Source organism: Artibeus jamaicensis, unplaced genomic scaffold (assembly GCF_021234435.1).
Source record: "Artibeus jamaicensis isolate MK-2021 breed Jamaican fruit bat unplaced genomic scaffold, CSHL_Jam_final scaffold_537, whole genome shotgun sequence".
NCBI lineage: Eukaryota > Metazoa > Chordata > Mammalia > Chiroptera > Phyllostomidae > Artibeus > Artibeus jamaicensis.
In genome coordinates, this window is record NW_026522047.1 from 22,950,054 (window position 1) to 22,965,645 (window position 15,592).

Below are 15,592 nucleotides of genomic sequence, written 5' to 3' on the forward strand. Positions count from 1 at the left end.
GTGGAGGACAGACGCATCTTCTCTGTCTGTATCCGGAACGGTACCTAGTGTAGAACTTGGCAGATCATGCACTCAGAAACTGTCTGTGGAACCAACATATGTAAGTTAAACTAAGACTTCAAATCCTTTAACACAAAGTTATCAGTCACAGATACTAGCTTTAAAGAAGTTAAAAAAGAAACCAAACCACTCCCCTCAAAACAAGTCTATTATGACACACGATTTGGTAAGTTAAAAGGAAAAAAAGGTATCTTTTAATAAAATTGACAAAATATTCTATCTTTAGCATAGTTATACTTGATAAACCTGCATGTGCTTGATATCTACATCTTTCTAGACGTCAAGTTATTTATTTACTTTAGAAATAAAAACATGGGGAGGGGGAGACAACACATTTTATTGTAAAATATTAAGCAGCAATGATTCAAGCATGTGAGTTTCTGCTTTATAATCCTAGCCAGAGCACAGAATGACTGCATATCCTCATCAACACCAGGCTAAACAAAAACAAAAACAAAAAAAGAAAAAGAAAAAAAAAACTTCGTGAAGAGAATGCCACATTAAAATCTCTTCCTCTTGATAATTTCTGGCTTCCAGCTGACTGGATGAGTTTCTTCTGTCTAAAAATCAAAAAGTAAACAAGAAAATAAAGGATCAGTTTACTTCATATTTAATAACTTCCTTTCTAACAAAAATAAGGTATCTGTTCTAAATTATATTACTTGGCATTATAACTTACTCATAAGTTATTTAACAATTTTATAAACCGCTGACAAACTTTTGGCATTGTCTGGATCTAATAAAGGATGAATGAGTTCACTGTATATCCACTTCATGGTTTTTCATCTCAAATAAAGTTGCTGTGTAGATATTCTAATAACACCAAAGGTGATGACTCTAGAATTTATTTGCATAGCCATCTATTTGTTTTCAGTACAACATTTTCCCAGTAATTGTAATGGGGAAAGTTGGAATTAAAACAATCTATGGATTTGTTGTCATCAATGAAACCAATACAGAAAGCTACAAGCAGACACCACTCAATATAAATACTTTAATACTATAAAGATTATTTTCCCTTCTGATAATTTCAGTAACTTTAAAATAAGAAAACACTGGCAGAATCTGTACAGCTGACTTAATTTAATGAATACGCGAGAACTTACCGCTGTGTCATCCTCTCTGTACACCTTAATGGTTTTATCAGCTTCAGCCGTTAGTAAACGACTTTCCGACTGATCAAAAGCACAAGCAAATATTCCTGATTCACTATCCAAAGACCCAGGCTGCACAGCTGCATGAACTCTCTGGAAATTGTAGCCAGTTCTCCAGTCCCAAAGATGCATTGTGCCATTGTCAGCTTAAAGAGAAAGATGAGTAACACTGGATACCCCTTCAATAATTCAGCTCAATAAGCAGTAAGCACCCAACCATTAGCAGAGCACTATGGCATTAACTACAGTTATAAAGATATACAAGACACAGGCAAAAGTTTCTCTTAATACTGGTTTGTCCACTTTCATCTGTGCTTAATTCGGAATTTATTACAGATCTCAAAAAGCAACACAAAATGCTATCCAATTCCAGAATACACAACTAAACTTCAGGTGAGTCCCAGCATAAATCTCGGACTTAGATGTATCACGTGGGAACTCGAAGAAGACTGAACTATGCAATATGCTACCTGTATTATGAACAAGCATGAGCACACATTAGAACATTCAAATACACGTTACTTAGGTAAGATTTGCTACAGTACTTAGGGGTGATGGCTCAGGAATTTCCCAAACGTTTACTCATTCACTAAAAGAAAAAATGAAAGACTAAAAACGTATTTATCAGAAATTTTATTTTACCTCCAGATACAAGCACTCCATCAGAATTTACTGTCAATGTGTTAATAATAGCATTGTGACCAGAAAGGTTTTGAATAAAACTTCCATCAGGGAATTTCCACTGTTTTATGTTATCTGGAGAACCAGAGGCAAATGTGTAGCTGAAATAAGGTTAAAAACAATTAACAAAATAAACCAGGTTACATAAAAGTGGTGAGTTTAAAGCAGCTTATCATGGCTATATTTACTTAGCACCTGTACTCAGTGATCCATGTAGTCTAACCCAAACGTCACTGTCATAGCAAGAGGTAAAAACATCAAGACATTTGTCCCAGGTTAAATCAGATTTTCAAATTACTTCAAATGTATTTTAAGGCCAAGATTGATGTTTTATTGTCCTCTCATTTCCCCAATACTTGATACTGAGCTACAGCAATAAATTCACATAAAAGGTAATGGGCTGTGCAACTGTTATGGGGGGAGGGGCAGGGAGGGAATGAGAGAGAGAGGAGAGAACAAATGAGAAGAGAGAGAAAAACAGAATGAGAGAGAAGGTGAGAGAGAGAAGACAAGAGAGAACAAAGGGAATGAAGAGAAAGCGAAAGAAGAGAAGCAAGCGAACAGGGAGGACAACTGGAAGAACGGGAGGAGAGGAAAGAAACAAGGGCGAGAGGAAGAGAGAAAAAGGGACTGAGGAAGACAGGGAAAGAGAAAAGTAGAAGAGGGAATAAGAGTAAGAGAGGGAGGGGACGAAGAGAAAGACATGAATATGAACAGAAAAGGTCGGGGTGATGTGATGTAACAAAAGTAGCCTGGAATATTATGCACCAGTTCTCTGGATACCTGGCTGCAATGTTCTTAGTTCCTACCCCCCGCCCCCAGGTATATTAACTTCCTCCTTAAGAACTACACTATTCTATCTCTCAAGTGACAAAAAACAATACTTAGCCCAAACGTTAAATCTAGCTACCCTTAGCTTCTATTTTGACATGCAGCTTTTAAACATGATTTATTCATAGTTTCATTTGACATTACCATTAATTACCATGCAGAAAACTTTCTTCATCTATAGAGCAGAAAGCAAAATATGGAAGGAAAAGAAATGCATGTTCATAAGCAGAACAAGCCTGGAAATGAGTGTCTAAATGACTACCAAAGCAGTACTAATGTTGGTATTCCTGCCCTATCCCAAAAACTGGAGGAGGAAGAGAAACGAATTAGGGAAACACACTTACTGTTTCGGATGTAACACCACAGCCCTGACAGATTTTTTGTGATTTGTTAATGTGACTCTTGTTTTGCCAGCCACCAAATCCCATAATCGTATTGTAGTGTCGTGGCTTCCTGTGACGAAAACACACATCAGGGAAAGAACTCGAAACTGTAATAAACCACGATGTGTTCTCCCAGACACATATGTACCAAACAGAAGTCATTACCAACTCTTGGCTAACTGCTTTGACCTCCCAAAATTTTAGGTTGGTTTAAAAAAATTTTTTTAATCCTTGCCCAAGAATATTTTTCACTGCTTTTAGAGAGAGAGGAAGAGAAGAAGAAAAAGGAGTGCGGGGGAACACTGATGTGAGAAACACCAACTGGCTGCCTTCTCATACGTGCCTTGACTGGGAATTGAACTTGTGACCTTCTGGTATGGCACTACGCTCCAATTAACCGAGCCACACTGGCCAGGGCTGGTTTTAAATTTATTTCTTAAAAAAAATGTAATATATGCTTGATGTACTATTAACTGAATAGTCTGAACAGGTGCCAGTAACAAATAAAACAAATACATGATGTCATCCCCTTGTGCAAGGGGAGGAAAAAAACTCAACTGATATTTTAGTTAATATATCATGGAATTATTTTCTAGTCTAAGAGTAAAGATCTACCGTTACTAATCTTATTTTATATAAAACATGACTTAAACTTGTTCTAAAGCTTATTGGTCTCAGGGTGGCCTGTATTCTAACTTTAATTTTTTAGACCAGCCCTGGCTGGTGTGGCTCAGTGGACTGAGTGCTGGCCTGCAAACCAGAAGGTGGCCAGGTCGACTCCCAGTCAGGGAACGTGCCTGGGTTGCAGGCCAGTCCCCAGGTGGGAGTGTGCCAAGAAGCTACTGATGTATCTCTCCCACACTGATGTTTGACTCCTTCCCCTTCCCTTCCCCTCTCTCTAAAATAAATACATTCTTAAAAAAATTTTCTAGACCAATAAATCTGATACTATGAAATAATGCTTAATTTACCTTATATCACCATTTTCTAGTCAGACCTTACATGATATTTACATTCTATGATATTAAAAAAAATATGCCCTGGCTGGTATAGCTCAGTGGATTGAGCGCCGGCCTGCGAACCAAAGGATCACGGTTCGATTCCCAGTCAGGGCACATGCCTGGGTTGCAGGCCAGTTCCCAGGAGGGGATGCACAAGAGGCAACCATACATTGATTTTCTCTCCCTCTCTCCTTCCCCTCTAAAAATAAATAAAATCTTTAAAAAATATGACATAAAAATGAAGTATTACTACGATAAGTTTCAAATGCACAATCACAATGCATTGATATGAATATATGATAAGCTTGAAAAGCATCAATCGTACCAGTAATAATCTGCGGTTCTGCAGCCTGACACCTCACTGTAGCAACCGCATTCGTGTGTCCAGATAACGTGTGCACACTGGCTTTAGTTCGCACATCCCAAATCTATAAAAAGGCACACACACACACTAGACATCAACTGACATGTTGTCAAAGAGAAGAGGCACTCCTGTCTCAGGCAGGTACCTGAACGAATTTAAGGCCGGGAACCTACCACACGGCCAGGCCTGAATATAATGAAGAAAGCACTTAAAGGGGCTGAAGGTAGGAGACAGCGGTGGGATCGGAGCTAAAAGAAAAGATCAGGGGACTGAAAGTCTAGGGATGGGTATAACGGGACTACTGAATGAAAGTGCTGGTGCAGGGCAGTTGGTGATGGAAGGACATGCGAGAGCGGAGCATTTCAGGGACAGAGCTCTCCCAATAATAAGCCTGGTGAGGCCACAGAACTGAAGATAAAGGTATGAAATGTACAAGTCAAGAAACCGAGGGGCCAGGTGGGTCCAAGTACCTATCTTTAATTCTCTGTCAAACAAAGTATGACTTCCACTACCAGACGTGCGTACTGTGAGATGCAATATAGTCACAAATAAACACAAGGCTCTGTTCCATTTACCCGTGCAGTTGAATCTCGACTACAGGTTACCAGCACATCAATTGTTGGGTGCAAATCCAGACCATACACTGCACTCAGGTGTCCATGATAGTGCCTTATAACCTACAAACACAGCAGGAAAGTTAAAATTTCTGTAATTGGAAAGAAAAACAGTGGCTCATAATGTTTTAAATCCCTATGTCCAAGCTTACCTTATTATATTCCAGATCCCAGCACTTGACTTGCTTGTCTTCTCCACAGGAGAACAGGTATGGGCTCCGCGAGCTGACTATCACACCACGAACTGTACTAATGTGACCAGTCAATGACAGTTTTAATTTGCCACTAGCCAAGTCCCAGATCTGCAATGAAAGAATATTTCATTTTTCTTCTTGTTGATTATCCCCAAACAAAACTTTAGAAACCTGATGTTAAAATGAGGTCTCTAAAATGTGAAAGATATAAACATAAAAATTGTTTAAATTTGCAAAACAATGCTCCCTGTGAATACCACCAAAAATGAAAGCAAGGAAAAAATAGAATTAAAGGCATGCTCAAACTGGGGAAATATCTGTAACAGGTGACAAAAGATTAAATTCTTAATACATATAGGATAACACTGGTAATAAAAATATGAATACCGTAGTATTAAATTACCCAGAGATGACAACCATTTAGACAACCCCTATAGAAACAACCTAAGTGTCCATTAACTGACAAATAGACAGAACGTGGCACAGACACACACAAGGGAATATTATTCAGTCATAAAAAAGAATGAAATCTTGCCATTTATGAAAACACAAATGGTCCTTGAGGATATTATGCTTCTAGGATTTTTTAAATCCTAGAAGTAGCTTTATAAGATAACAAAAAGTTCATTTTTATTAGAAATTTTGTACATACAGTTCTTGAAAAATTAAGATACCCACTTCTGCTTATCGTAAGTATAATTTTTAGAGATACACAATTAATAGGCTGAAATGAATCTTCTCATATACTTTAAGTATCAATTCACCATTTTTAGAAAATAATTTGTACTTGGGGTGCCAACTTCAAAAATATTTGACCTATTAATTCAATTTCTGGGAATCAGTAATAAAATAATTTAAAACCAGAAAAAGCTTTAGGCACAAAGATTAATTACAGCATTACTTATGATGGTGAAAGTCAGGACACTTAAGATGCCCAGTAACAGGAATACATTATAAAGTATCCAAATGATGTAATACCATGGAACCACTTAAAAAGATGACTGATTTTTCAGAGATGGCCCTTTGATATAATTAATGTTAAGTGCAAAAAACCAACGTTCTCTTAAAAGACACACATTTTTACAAACAGGAAAAAACTCAGAAGTAAAAGGAATGATACAGAAGCACAGAAATAAACACTAAAAAGAAATTCATTCTAATATCTGACAGTGGTAGGATTACATATGGATCTATGTTCTATTTTCTGTACTTTCCATATTTCTTATAGATGAGCATGCTTTAATTTTGTAACTAAAGAGGAAAAATATTAAGTATCAAGTAATCTGTGGTAGGTCGTCAGCATGTTCTATTTGGGAAAAAACTGCTGCTGAAACACCACTTTTCCAACAGATGGGACTTTTAACTGGCATAGACAATAAACTTTACTCCACACTCGGGTCTAAGAAATCACAGGGACTGTAAGAACAATTCTCACCAGAAGAAATAAAACAGATTAAATGCACATGGCAAACACAACGCATTCCCTTCCTTATTACCTTTATGGTTCTGTCAGCAGACCCAGTAACAAACCACTGATTTCCAGGCTCCACAGCAATGCATCGAACCCAGCCAAGATGCCCACTGATCACCTGTATAAAAAAGAAATGCAGAATGGACACAAAAGTTAAAGGTTACTCAATTTCAACTCACTACATATAAGTTAATATTCAAGTTTAAATTGCCCCTCCAGTATCTTCAAATGACAAGATTGTGAGATTATTTGACAATCAGATTTTAGAATAAGCATTACTATAATACTTATATTATCTTCAATCTGTGATTGAATACACCAACTGTGCTCTCTACACGATGGAATACTACTCCACAATAGAAAGGAAAGTACCAATCAATACTTGCAACAACTTGAATGAATTTCAAAGGCATTAGACTGAGTGAAAGAAGATCCCATTCATATGACAGAGTTGAAAAAACCCAAGTGTAGTGACAGAAAACAAACGGCTGCCAGAGTTGGGGAAGAGTGCAGCTGTACAAAACTTCTACATCCTGACTGTGGTAGTGGTTACCCAACCTACATAGATACTAACGTTTGTTACATCTGTATACCAAAAGACATTTATTTACTGTGTGACAATTAAAAATTTCAACATGAATATATTAAATTATATGTAGTTGTACTTTTCCTACTACATACATTTTATTTAACGTTTAGTACATTTTAAATCATTTTAACTCACTACAATTGAAAGGTAATCATTAGAGCCAAAGGAATGTCCTGATACATTGTTTTTCCCTTGACATCCATATTAAATACCTCAAGCATGTTGCTAAATTTATTTTGTCTGCTCTCCACAATTAGTAGCCTTGTATCAACATTTTTGTTGTTGTGGGTTTTTTTGGTTTTCACTTACTTTTTCATTGTTGACACTATTACACATGCTCCCATTTAGCCCCTTTGCCCTCCTCCACTCAGCCCCTTCATCCCCGTCCCTCTGGCCATGACCGCACTGTTGTCTGTGTCTATGCATTATGCATCCCTTCACCTTCTTTTATTCAGTCCCCACCCCCTTCCCTCTAACAGTTGTCAGTCTGTCCCATGTATCCATTCCTGTCTCTATTTTGTTCATCAGTTTATTTTGTTCATCAGATTCCACGTATAAGGGAGATCATGTGGTAGTTGTCTTTCTCTGACTGGCTTATTTCACTTAGAGTAATAATCTCCAAGTCCACCCATGTTGTCACAAAAAGTAAGAGTTTCTTCTTCTTTTTTTTGTAATGGCCACACAGTATTCCATCATGTAAATGTACCAGTTTTTTCATCCACTCATCTGCTGTTGGACACCTGGCCTATTTCCAGACCTTGGCTATTGTAAATAATGCTGCTATGCACATAAGGGTGCATATATTTTTTTGAACTGGTGTTTTTGGATTCTTAGGATATAGTCCCAGGAGTGGGATCACTGGGTCAAAAGGCAGTTCCATTTTTAATTTTTTGAAGAAATTCCTTACTATCTTCCACAGGGGATGCACCAACAGTGCTCTAGGGTTCCCTTTTCTCCACATCCTCGCCAACACTTGTTTAATATGTTATACAAAATACAAGTACCCTTTCCAAGATATCTTTTAATATCGAGCTTCATCCCCTTTCCCCATCCCACCTCGGATCACTTCACTGGTTGTCATGTTCACTCTTTTCCTGCTCAGTCTATCACTCAGCTCTCGTCAACTGGAAAGCAGTCATCACGTCTCATACGGTGGAATAGTACACAGATCCACTCACCCTGTAGAGTTTCCATGGTGGGTGCCACTGGGGTTTCGGCATCGTAGGGGCCTTTTTAGCCATCAGTGCAGAGTTCTTGGCATTGCCACCCTCCATAACAGCCTAGATATGGAACAAGCTACATTACTATTAAAGCTATTATACTTAAGTTTTCATGTTATCAAAAAAAAAAAAAAAGAAAGGGGATTTATGGAAGTTTTTTCAAAAGTGGAAATTCAAAAAGGGGATTTATGAAAGCTGTTCTTCCACTCTATAAAGAGAAAGCGGCAGCTAAAAATGTTTGCATAACTAGAAAATGAGTCTAACACTTCTAATCAAAACTGTATTTTCTTTATGTTAATTTTAAAAAGCAATTTAAAAATCTGGGAGGTAGAGTATGCAACTTAGGAGCATAAAACTGCCCTGACTGGTGTGGCTCAGTGGGTTGGGTGTCGTTCCACTAACTGAAAGGTTCCCAATTTGATTCCTGGTCAAGGCGCATGCTCGAGTTGTGAGTCAGGTGCCTGGCTGACATAAAAGGCAACCAATCAATGTTTCTTTCACACACTGAAGTTTCTTTTTCTCTCTTTCTCCCTCCCTTCCCCTCTCTCTAAAATAAATAAATAAGTAAAATCTTAAAAAAAAAGAGCGTAAAGTTAAGAGCATATATCACTGTGCATAAGTTCAAGACCCAGTCTGCCAATTAATAGCTGTTGGGCCTTGCATAAAAATCATGTAACCATGTGCCTCATTTTTAAAATGCAAATAAAAAGAAGTAACAGTGTCTACCTGATACAGTTATTATGACGATTAACAGAGTAGTAAATGCTATATGTAAGCTCTTATTATTATTTAAGTGACTGTAGATGAATTAATGCCATTGCCCTTCATTGTCGTATTTTAACGTCATTGATTTAATATTGCAATGAAGAGACTGATAGATCTATTTATCTTCCCCCCAAATATTTCAATACTATTTTAAAAGGCATTCTATCTAACATACAACTTCTGTTAGCATTTGTCTATCTATCCAAAAAAATACTTGAGCTCATGAGGTTCCTCCCACCCTCAAGCAGATAACACTTCTTCCTCCTAAGGAGGCAGAAAGCCTGCGCAGGGAGACCTGCAGAGAGAGACTAACGGAGTGTGACTGGGAGGACCACACCTGCGCTCACTTCATACAGCCAAATCAACTGACGAAGCAGAGTCTGCACTGATTTAGAGGGACGGCATGTCTTCAGTTATTCTTCTCTAATTACTTCCACCAATAATAATAGTAACTACCATTTACTTACCGATAAACTTACATATTTCTAAATGCTCTAATATACCACTGGTGGTATAGCTCATGAAATTACAATTCTAATAGCACTCAATTCCAGTTGTATAAATCAACTTAGTTTAAAAAAGGCTTTCATCACTAAAACATATAATACAAGTTTCAGAATAACATTCCTTATATAATTAACAGTAGACAATAAAAAGCAACATCACATCATCTTCATTAAGATAAATATAACACGTAAGTAGACAAAGAAATAACACAATTTTAAATTTTAAAAAAATATGCCAATTCACTAGCAACTTAAATTTTAGAGCTCTAAAATATTAACAATTAGCTCAGGCTGCATATTACTTGAACAATCCCCCCCAAAAGTTCTTTTTAATATTTAAAGTAGGAGTCTTAGAATAAAGGGAAGTAAGGAAATATGCTCCACAAGGTGCAAACCTGCATGTGATCTGACAGAGAAACTTACCAAAGTCATCCCTGCGGGCTGTGCACGGTCGGAGCCTCCAGCAGGTGCACTACGATTTGCATCAACCCTGAGGCAAAAAACAACATATTCTAAGTAATTACTACTTTCAGTCACATGTTCTGCAGAATGAACTTTATACGTTACATTTTTGCAAGCAATGATAAAGTGTCACGTAATACATAATTACAAAGAAACAAATTTAAAAATAATTTAAAAAATGTGAACAGTAAACTATGCTTTCAAAATTTTTATAATAGAAGTGTAATATTTCATACCTGGCCTGAGAAGAAGGTAGTGCCACAGCTAAGGACTGTGCGGCTGATTCACTTGGCATTCTTTGGATCTTAGTATCTGCTGTTAAAGCAACTCCTGTTAAGTTAAAAAAAAAATCCTTTTAGTAGCTACCTTTGTTTTAATTTGCATTTAAAATAAAACACTGGAGGAACACATACCACAAAAGTAATAGTGATTATCTCCAAGTGGTGGTATTTCAATAACTGATTACACTTTGCATGTCTTTTGCTACTTTTTTTTTAACCACAAATATTGCTCAACAATATGTAACTCAAATTTGATTTAATCAGAAGCAGCTTGGTATTAGCAAAGCCCAAGACAGTAAAGTTAAATTTATATAACCTTGGGATGTTACCATTAGATAAAAAATTAAGCACTTCCCTAAATACTAACAGAATGCTTTGAAGAATAAATGTATATTGTACAATAAGAAGCACTAATTCTCCTGTACTTTCAATATGGTAAATCCTGTCCTCTGAAATTACTAGAATCACCTGGCCGAGTGACTCAGTTGGTTGGAGCACTGTCTCATATACCAAAAGGCTGGGGATTCAAGCTCCGGTCAGGGCATACACCTAGACTGCGGGTTCAATCCCCAGTCGGGGTGTGAACAGGAGGCAACCCATTGATGTTTCTTTTTCACATCAATGTGTGTCTGTCTGTTTCTCTCTCTCTTCTCTTTCTAAAATCAATAAACATACACTTGGGTTAAGATTATAAATAAAATAAAATTACTAGAGCCTAGGTATACTAAGCTTTTATCCTGTTATGAATCTGGCCACTCCATTTGTGTGCCAATTCCTCCATACACACACCCACGAAACATTTTTATCATACCCACTTTTATACTAAACTTCTATTAGCACTTTTATAAGCTTAGTGATATTTACATGTCTGCCTAAACCTCCAAATAATAAGCTTCCCTTAGACTGGAGCGGTACTACTGTCTTTGAATTTCTGGCACAGTGCCTAAAAAATATAGGTGCTTAAGAATGTTTGCCAAGTGAATGCTTGTGATACTAAGTATTAGTTAATTACTTAAAAAGCTGTGCCTGGATGCCTAGCTACTGAACTTATCTTGTATTTTATAGTTGATGAGAATCATATTATTAGGTCACTCATGAAAATTCATGTGACAGTAAGACATTACCAGTATGGAGCTCACTTACCAGGTCCTGGTGGATAGGGATGTGTACCGGTCACCAAATACTCAACTTCTTGTCCTTCGAAAAAAGGAGAGAGAGAGAGAGAGAGGGAAATTCATCAATGGCAAAACTAATTTTATGTACTAGTATCATCTCTTCTTAGTTTTTTTTTTACTCCTCATCCAAGAACATGCTTATTGATTTTCAAGAGATGAAAAGGCAGGGAGAGAGGAAGAGAAACACTGATTGGCTGCATTTCGTTTGTGGCCTCATCTGGGACTTGTACCTGCAACTTAGGCATGTGCCCCACCCAGGAATCAAACCTGCTCCAATCAACTGAGCCACACCAGCCAGGGAAGTAGCATCTCTTTTAATGAATTAAATATTAAATTATCAACCAGATTTGTAAAATTTTCACAACTAAACCTAAGTCTCAGAAATAAGGTGTTGATCATTTTTGACTACTGAAGATCATATGTATACAGTGATTTCCTTAAGCATTAGCTGACGTGATATCAAGAAAGCCTATGCATTCGCTATAATGCAGTGGTGTATAGAGAGATCATCCTATAAAGTAATAAACCACTCTGGTTTTTCTTTTAAGCAAATGGTTTCCCTGTGGAATCTTGGATTATCTCTATTTACTACAATTTCAGTACTTAATGTCATCTTTCTGAAAAAGATAGTCTCCTCCCAAATTAGGAATTTTTCCTTTAGTCTCCATCATGACCTTGTCCATTTCCTAAGAATTTCTGCCCTCATTATAATATCACTGTTAAATTTCCTGTAAGAAAAAAATCACCAACCTCCACCACCAACCACTCACTGCTCCAGTGAGGAAATCAGGACTTCCAATGCAATCCCGGTACGGGTGTTAAAGAGGGTCTGGCTCTAATTAGCCCTTACAGGAGGGGCACTAACAACACATTTCATTTCTCTATTTGTAAAATTCACATACAAGTCCTGACATTTCTGACAACGCCACACTCACCTTGATTAGCAGGATATTGTTTATGACCATATGAATCCGATGCATTCTGAGGACCCTTCTCCTTTAAATTTTCTTTTGAAGTGGGCATATGCAACACTGGACCATATTCATTCCTTAGCTTAATTGCCATTTTTCGTTTGTGACTATTTTAAAAAGTTATAAACATAAGAATGTATTTTTGAGTACTTTAAATATATTCATCAATGTAAATATGTTCACAGATAGACAAGAAACAAGGACTTAAATCAAGTTTTCCTAATCATGTAGAAAATTTTCTATAAATATTTTAAAGTTAAACTGCGTTTTAAAAGCTCAAAATTTCCAAGTTCATTTCCACACTTTTATTCACAATTCACCACGCAGCATCCATTAAGTCTAAGTAATATTTTAGTTTGTTAACCAATAAATGTAAACAAAATCTTTCATGATGAGTTATCAAGGGTTGAACTGATTTTTAAATACGTAGAAACTAATATATCTTTAAAAAAAAACCTCAGCGTCAATACATTATCCTTCAAATATCTAAATATAAAAATGTAGTCAAAGCTCTCTAATAACCCTTACTGGGTACAGCAAAAAAGGTTAGTTAGAATTAATCAAAGTACTTAATTAGTACAATATCTTTTTTAAATGTACCTATTATATTACTTTTATGAATAATTCAATTTACATATTAAATATAAATGCTTGCTTGAGGAATTAAGCAGATTTTAAAAGAATGGTAAGGACAAAAGAGGAACGATGCACATAATGCAATCCCAGACTGGAGCTGGAGCTGTAGAACCAAAAATATGCCACCACTCAAAAATCTTCATCGTACTAACGAGAAAAGATGGGAGCGGAAGTGCTGGCCAGGTGCAGTTTCAGCTCAGCAAGGCTCTGAGAGCAGCGGGAGGGCAGCTGAAAGCACATACAAAGTGATTGATTATAAAACGTAACACCCTCTCCTAACTACTGGGTATTTGTAAAATTCAATTAATAAATTCATGTAATAGATAAGGCCAAAAAAAAAGTTAAATCAGCTTCAATTATGCCCTAACACCACTCATTATTGAATAGATAGCCTATGTGTGTTAGTGTTACTCACTAAACTTAAAAGGTTCCCTTCTCCCTAATCTCTTCCCCAACTATTAAAAGTTTAAATATTCCAACAGTTACCTCTCTTCATCCAAAGGCACAGGTTTTCCATTATCAGCTACAAACATGTCATGGGTCCTCTTCAATGACCTGAATACAAGTGTATGCACAGAATGCTTCTGTACCTCCTAGAAAGAAAGAGTATAATTACATATCTAGCTACAAACTGTACACATCAAACCTAAGTCAAAGTCAAGTTAGTTATTACATGTTTACAAACATAAAAAACTTTGTACCACTCACCATAGCTATGTGTAGCAAGCTATAGCAGTCAAGCTCAGAGAATGGAGAAAGCTCCTCTTTGGCTAGAGCCTCAAGTAGACCAACTGAGTGTTGCTTAAGATTAGTTATTTACTCAATAAAAATTTACTGAGCTATTATTATATGTCTGGTAGGTATTGTGCTAGAAGCTAATAACAGAATGATGAAAAGACAGTCATGGTCCCTGTGAGAAGAGGAAAGAGACAAACAAACACAAAAAGCAAAGTAATTCCACATCTTTATAAGTACTATGAAAAATAAACAAAGCACTGAGACAGAGAATGGATCGAGAACTTAAGATAGTTATGAAAGATCTCTGAGGTGACATTTAAAAAGAAAGGGAATGAGCCTTGCAAAGAAATAGGTAAAAACAATCCAGGCAGAGGGGAAAAAAAGCCATGTACAGAGGTGTTCAGTAATGGAAATGCCAGAAGCTGAATAGTTGTATATATTCCGTAAGAGGGTAAGTTGAGATCAAGATAGACAAGGTCCAGATCAGATAAGGGTTTTTTCAGACCATTGCAACAGTCTGTATTTTTTCTCTAATAACATAGTAAAGGGTTTTAAGTAAATTAAGAAAAGAAAAAGAGGACCAACTAACGTTTTTAAACACACTACTTTGGGGAGGGAGAGTTGTAACAAAAATGGAAGAAAGACCAGTTGAGAGCTAATTCACCTTTCCAGATGAAAGATGATGTTGGTCTTATTAAGATAATGGCAGTGGGTAGGAACAGAAGTCAAGAAATAGTTCTCAGAAAAGAGAAACAAGGCTAATATAATGTTTTTTCAAGCTAGAAAAGATGCAAAAATCCAAGAATGGCAGATATTTCTGGGGGAACAGCTGGAGTAAGAGACAAAGTGAACACCCGAGAAGACCGCCAATCTCTTAGGACAGACTCACTGACACCCCGTAGGCGCCAAATACCAGTGGTCGGAGGATGACAGAAGCCCCGCCTCCGAGGACAGAGCCCACCTCCAGTGCCCAAGGGTCAAATAAAGGCTGGGGGCACTATCTCAGGCTTCCCTCCCCAACGCCACCTGCAACTCGTGCTCTCATCCACTCTCTCTCTCTTTCTGAAAAGCCTGAGAGACTACCCACCTCGGCCAGGGAGCCTCCCCTCCCGGCCGCTACTCTCCCACGACCGCCGACAAAGCAAAACAGCCCCAAAACAAATAGTCCTCGGCACCCGAGTGTCACTTTACCTCCACCATGATGCTACTGCGTATTCCGTCTCTCCGGCAGCAAAGAAACTAAACATCAACGCAGAAACGACCACCACCACTGTGCAGCCTCTTCCGGAACCTGGCGTGCTGACCCCGGATGTGACGCAACTCCCCGCACGGACGCCGGTGCCCGCGGCCTCCCGGGGTCGAGAGGCGGGTCTTCCTTTTTCCAGCCGCCTCTGGGGCGGAGTCCTGGGTTGGAAAAATGGCGGCTCCTGGGCGAACTGTGTTTCTGTGTAGAAAAGAAAATTTGATGGACTTGGACGTTTACAAACTTAAATAAA

The 15,592-nt window shown here is 37.6% G+C and overlaps 1 protein-coding gene across 2 annotated transcripts; it reads right to left on the reverse strand.

Annotated features, from left to right (window-relative positions):
- Window positions 1-377: 377 nt before the first annotated feature.
- Window positions 378-15,424, reverse strand: PLRG1 (pleiotropic regulator 1). Of its 2 annotated transcripts, none has more exons than XM_037168092.2 (15): window positions 15,288-15,424; window positions 13,845-13,951; window positions 12,687-12,829; window positions 11,720-11,773; window positions 10,532-10,625; window positions 10,257-10,323; window positions 8,521-8,622; window positions 6,779-6,871; window positions 5,241-5,390; window positions 5,050-5,151; window positions 4,436-4,538; window positions 3,071-3,179; window positions 1,857-1,996; window positions 1,167-1,360; window positions 378-620 (listed from the first exon to the last, which is right to left on the reverse strand). In XM_037168092.2, exons 1-15 carry the CDS (start codon window positions 15,294-15,296, stop codon window positions 561-563), a joined length of 1,527 nt encoding a protein of 508 aa, XP_037023987.2. In that variant the 5' UTR covers window positions 15,297-15,424; the 3' UTR covers window positions 378-560. The 2 variants fall into 2 exon arrangements, with proteins under 2 accessions (XP_037023987.2, XP_037023988.2); XM_037168093.2 differs by lacking the exon at window positions 15,288-15,424 and adding an exon at window positions 13,511-13,586 and having other exon boundaries at window positions 13,845-13,934.
- Window positions 15,425-15,592: the final 168 nt, after the last annotated feature.

Bases quoted from the DNA above. Each gene is read 5' to 3' on its own strand.
- PLRG1 (XM_037168092.2), bottom strand. The intron at 8,623-10,256 runs GTAAGTTTCTCT...TTCCATATCTAG, and splicing joins AGCCCGCAGGGATGACTTTG to GCTGTTATGGAGGGTGGCAA. The intron at 1,997-3,070 runs GTAAGTGTGTTT...ACCTTATTTCAG, and splicing joins GTGGTGTTACATCCGAAACA to CTACACATTTGCCTCTGGTT.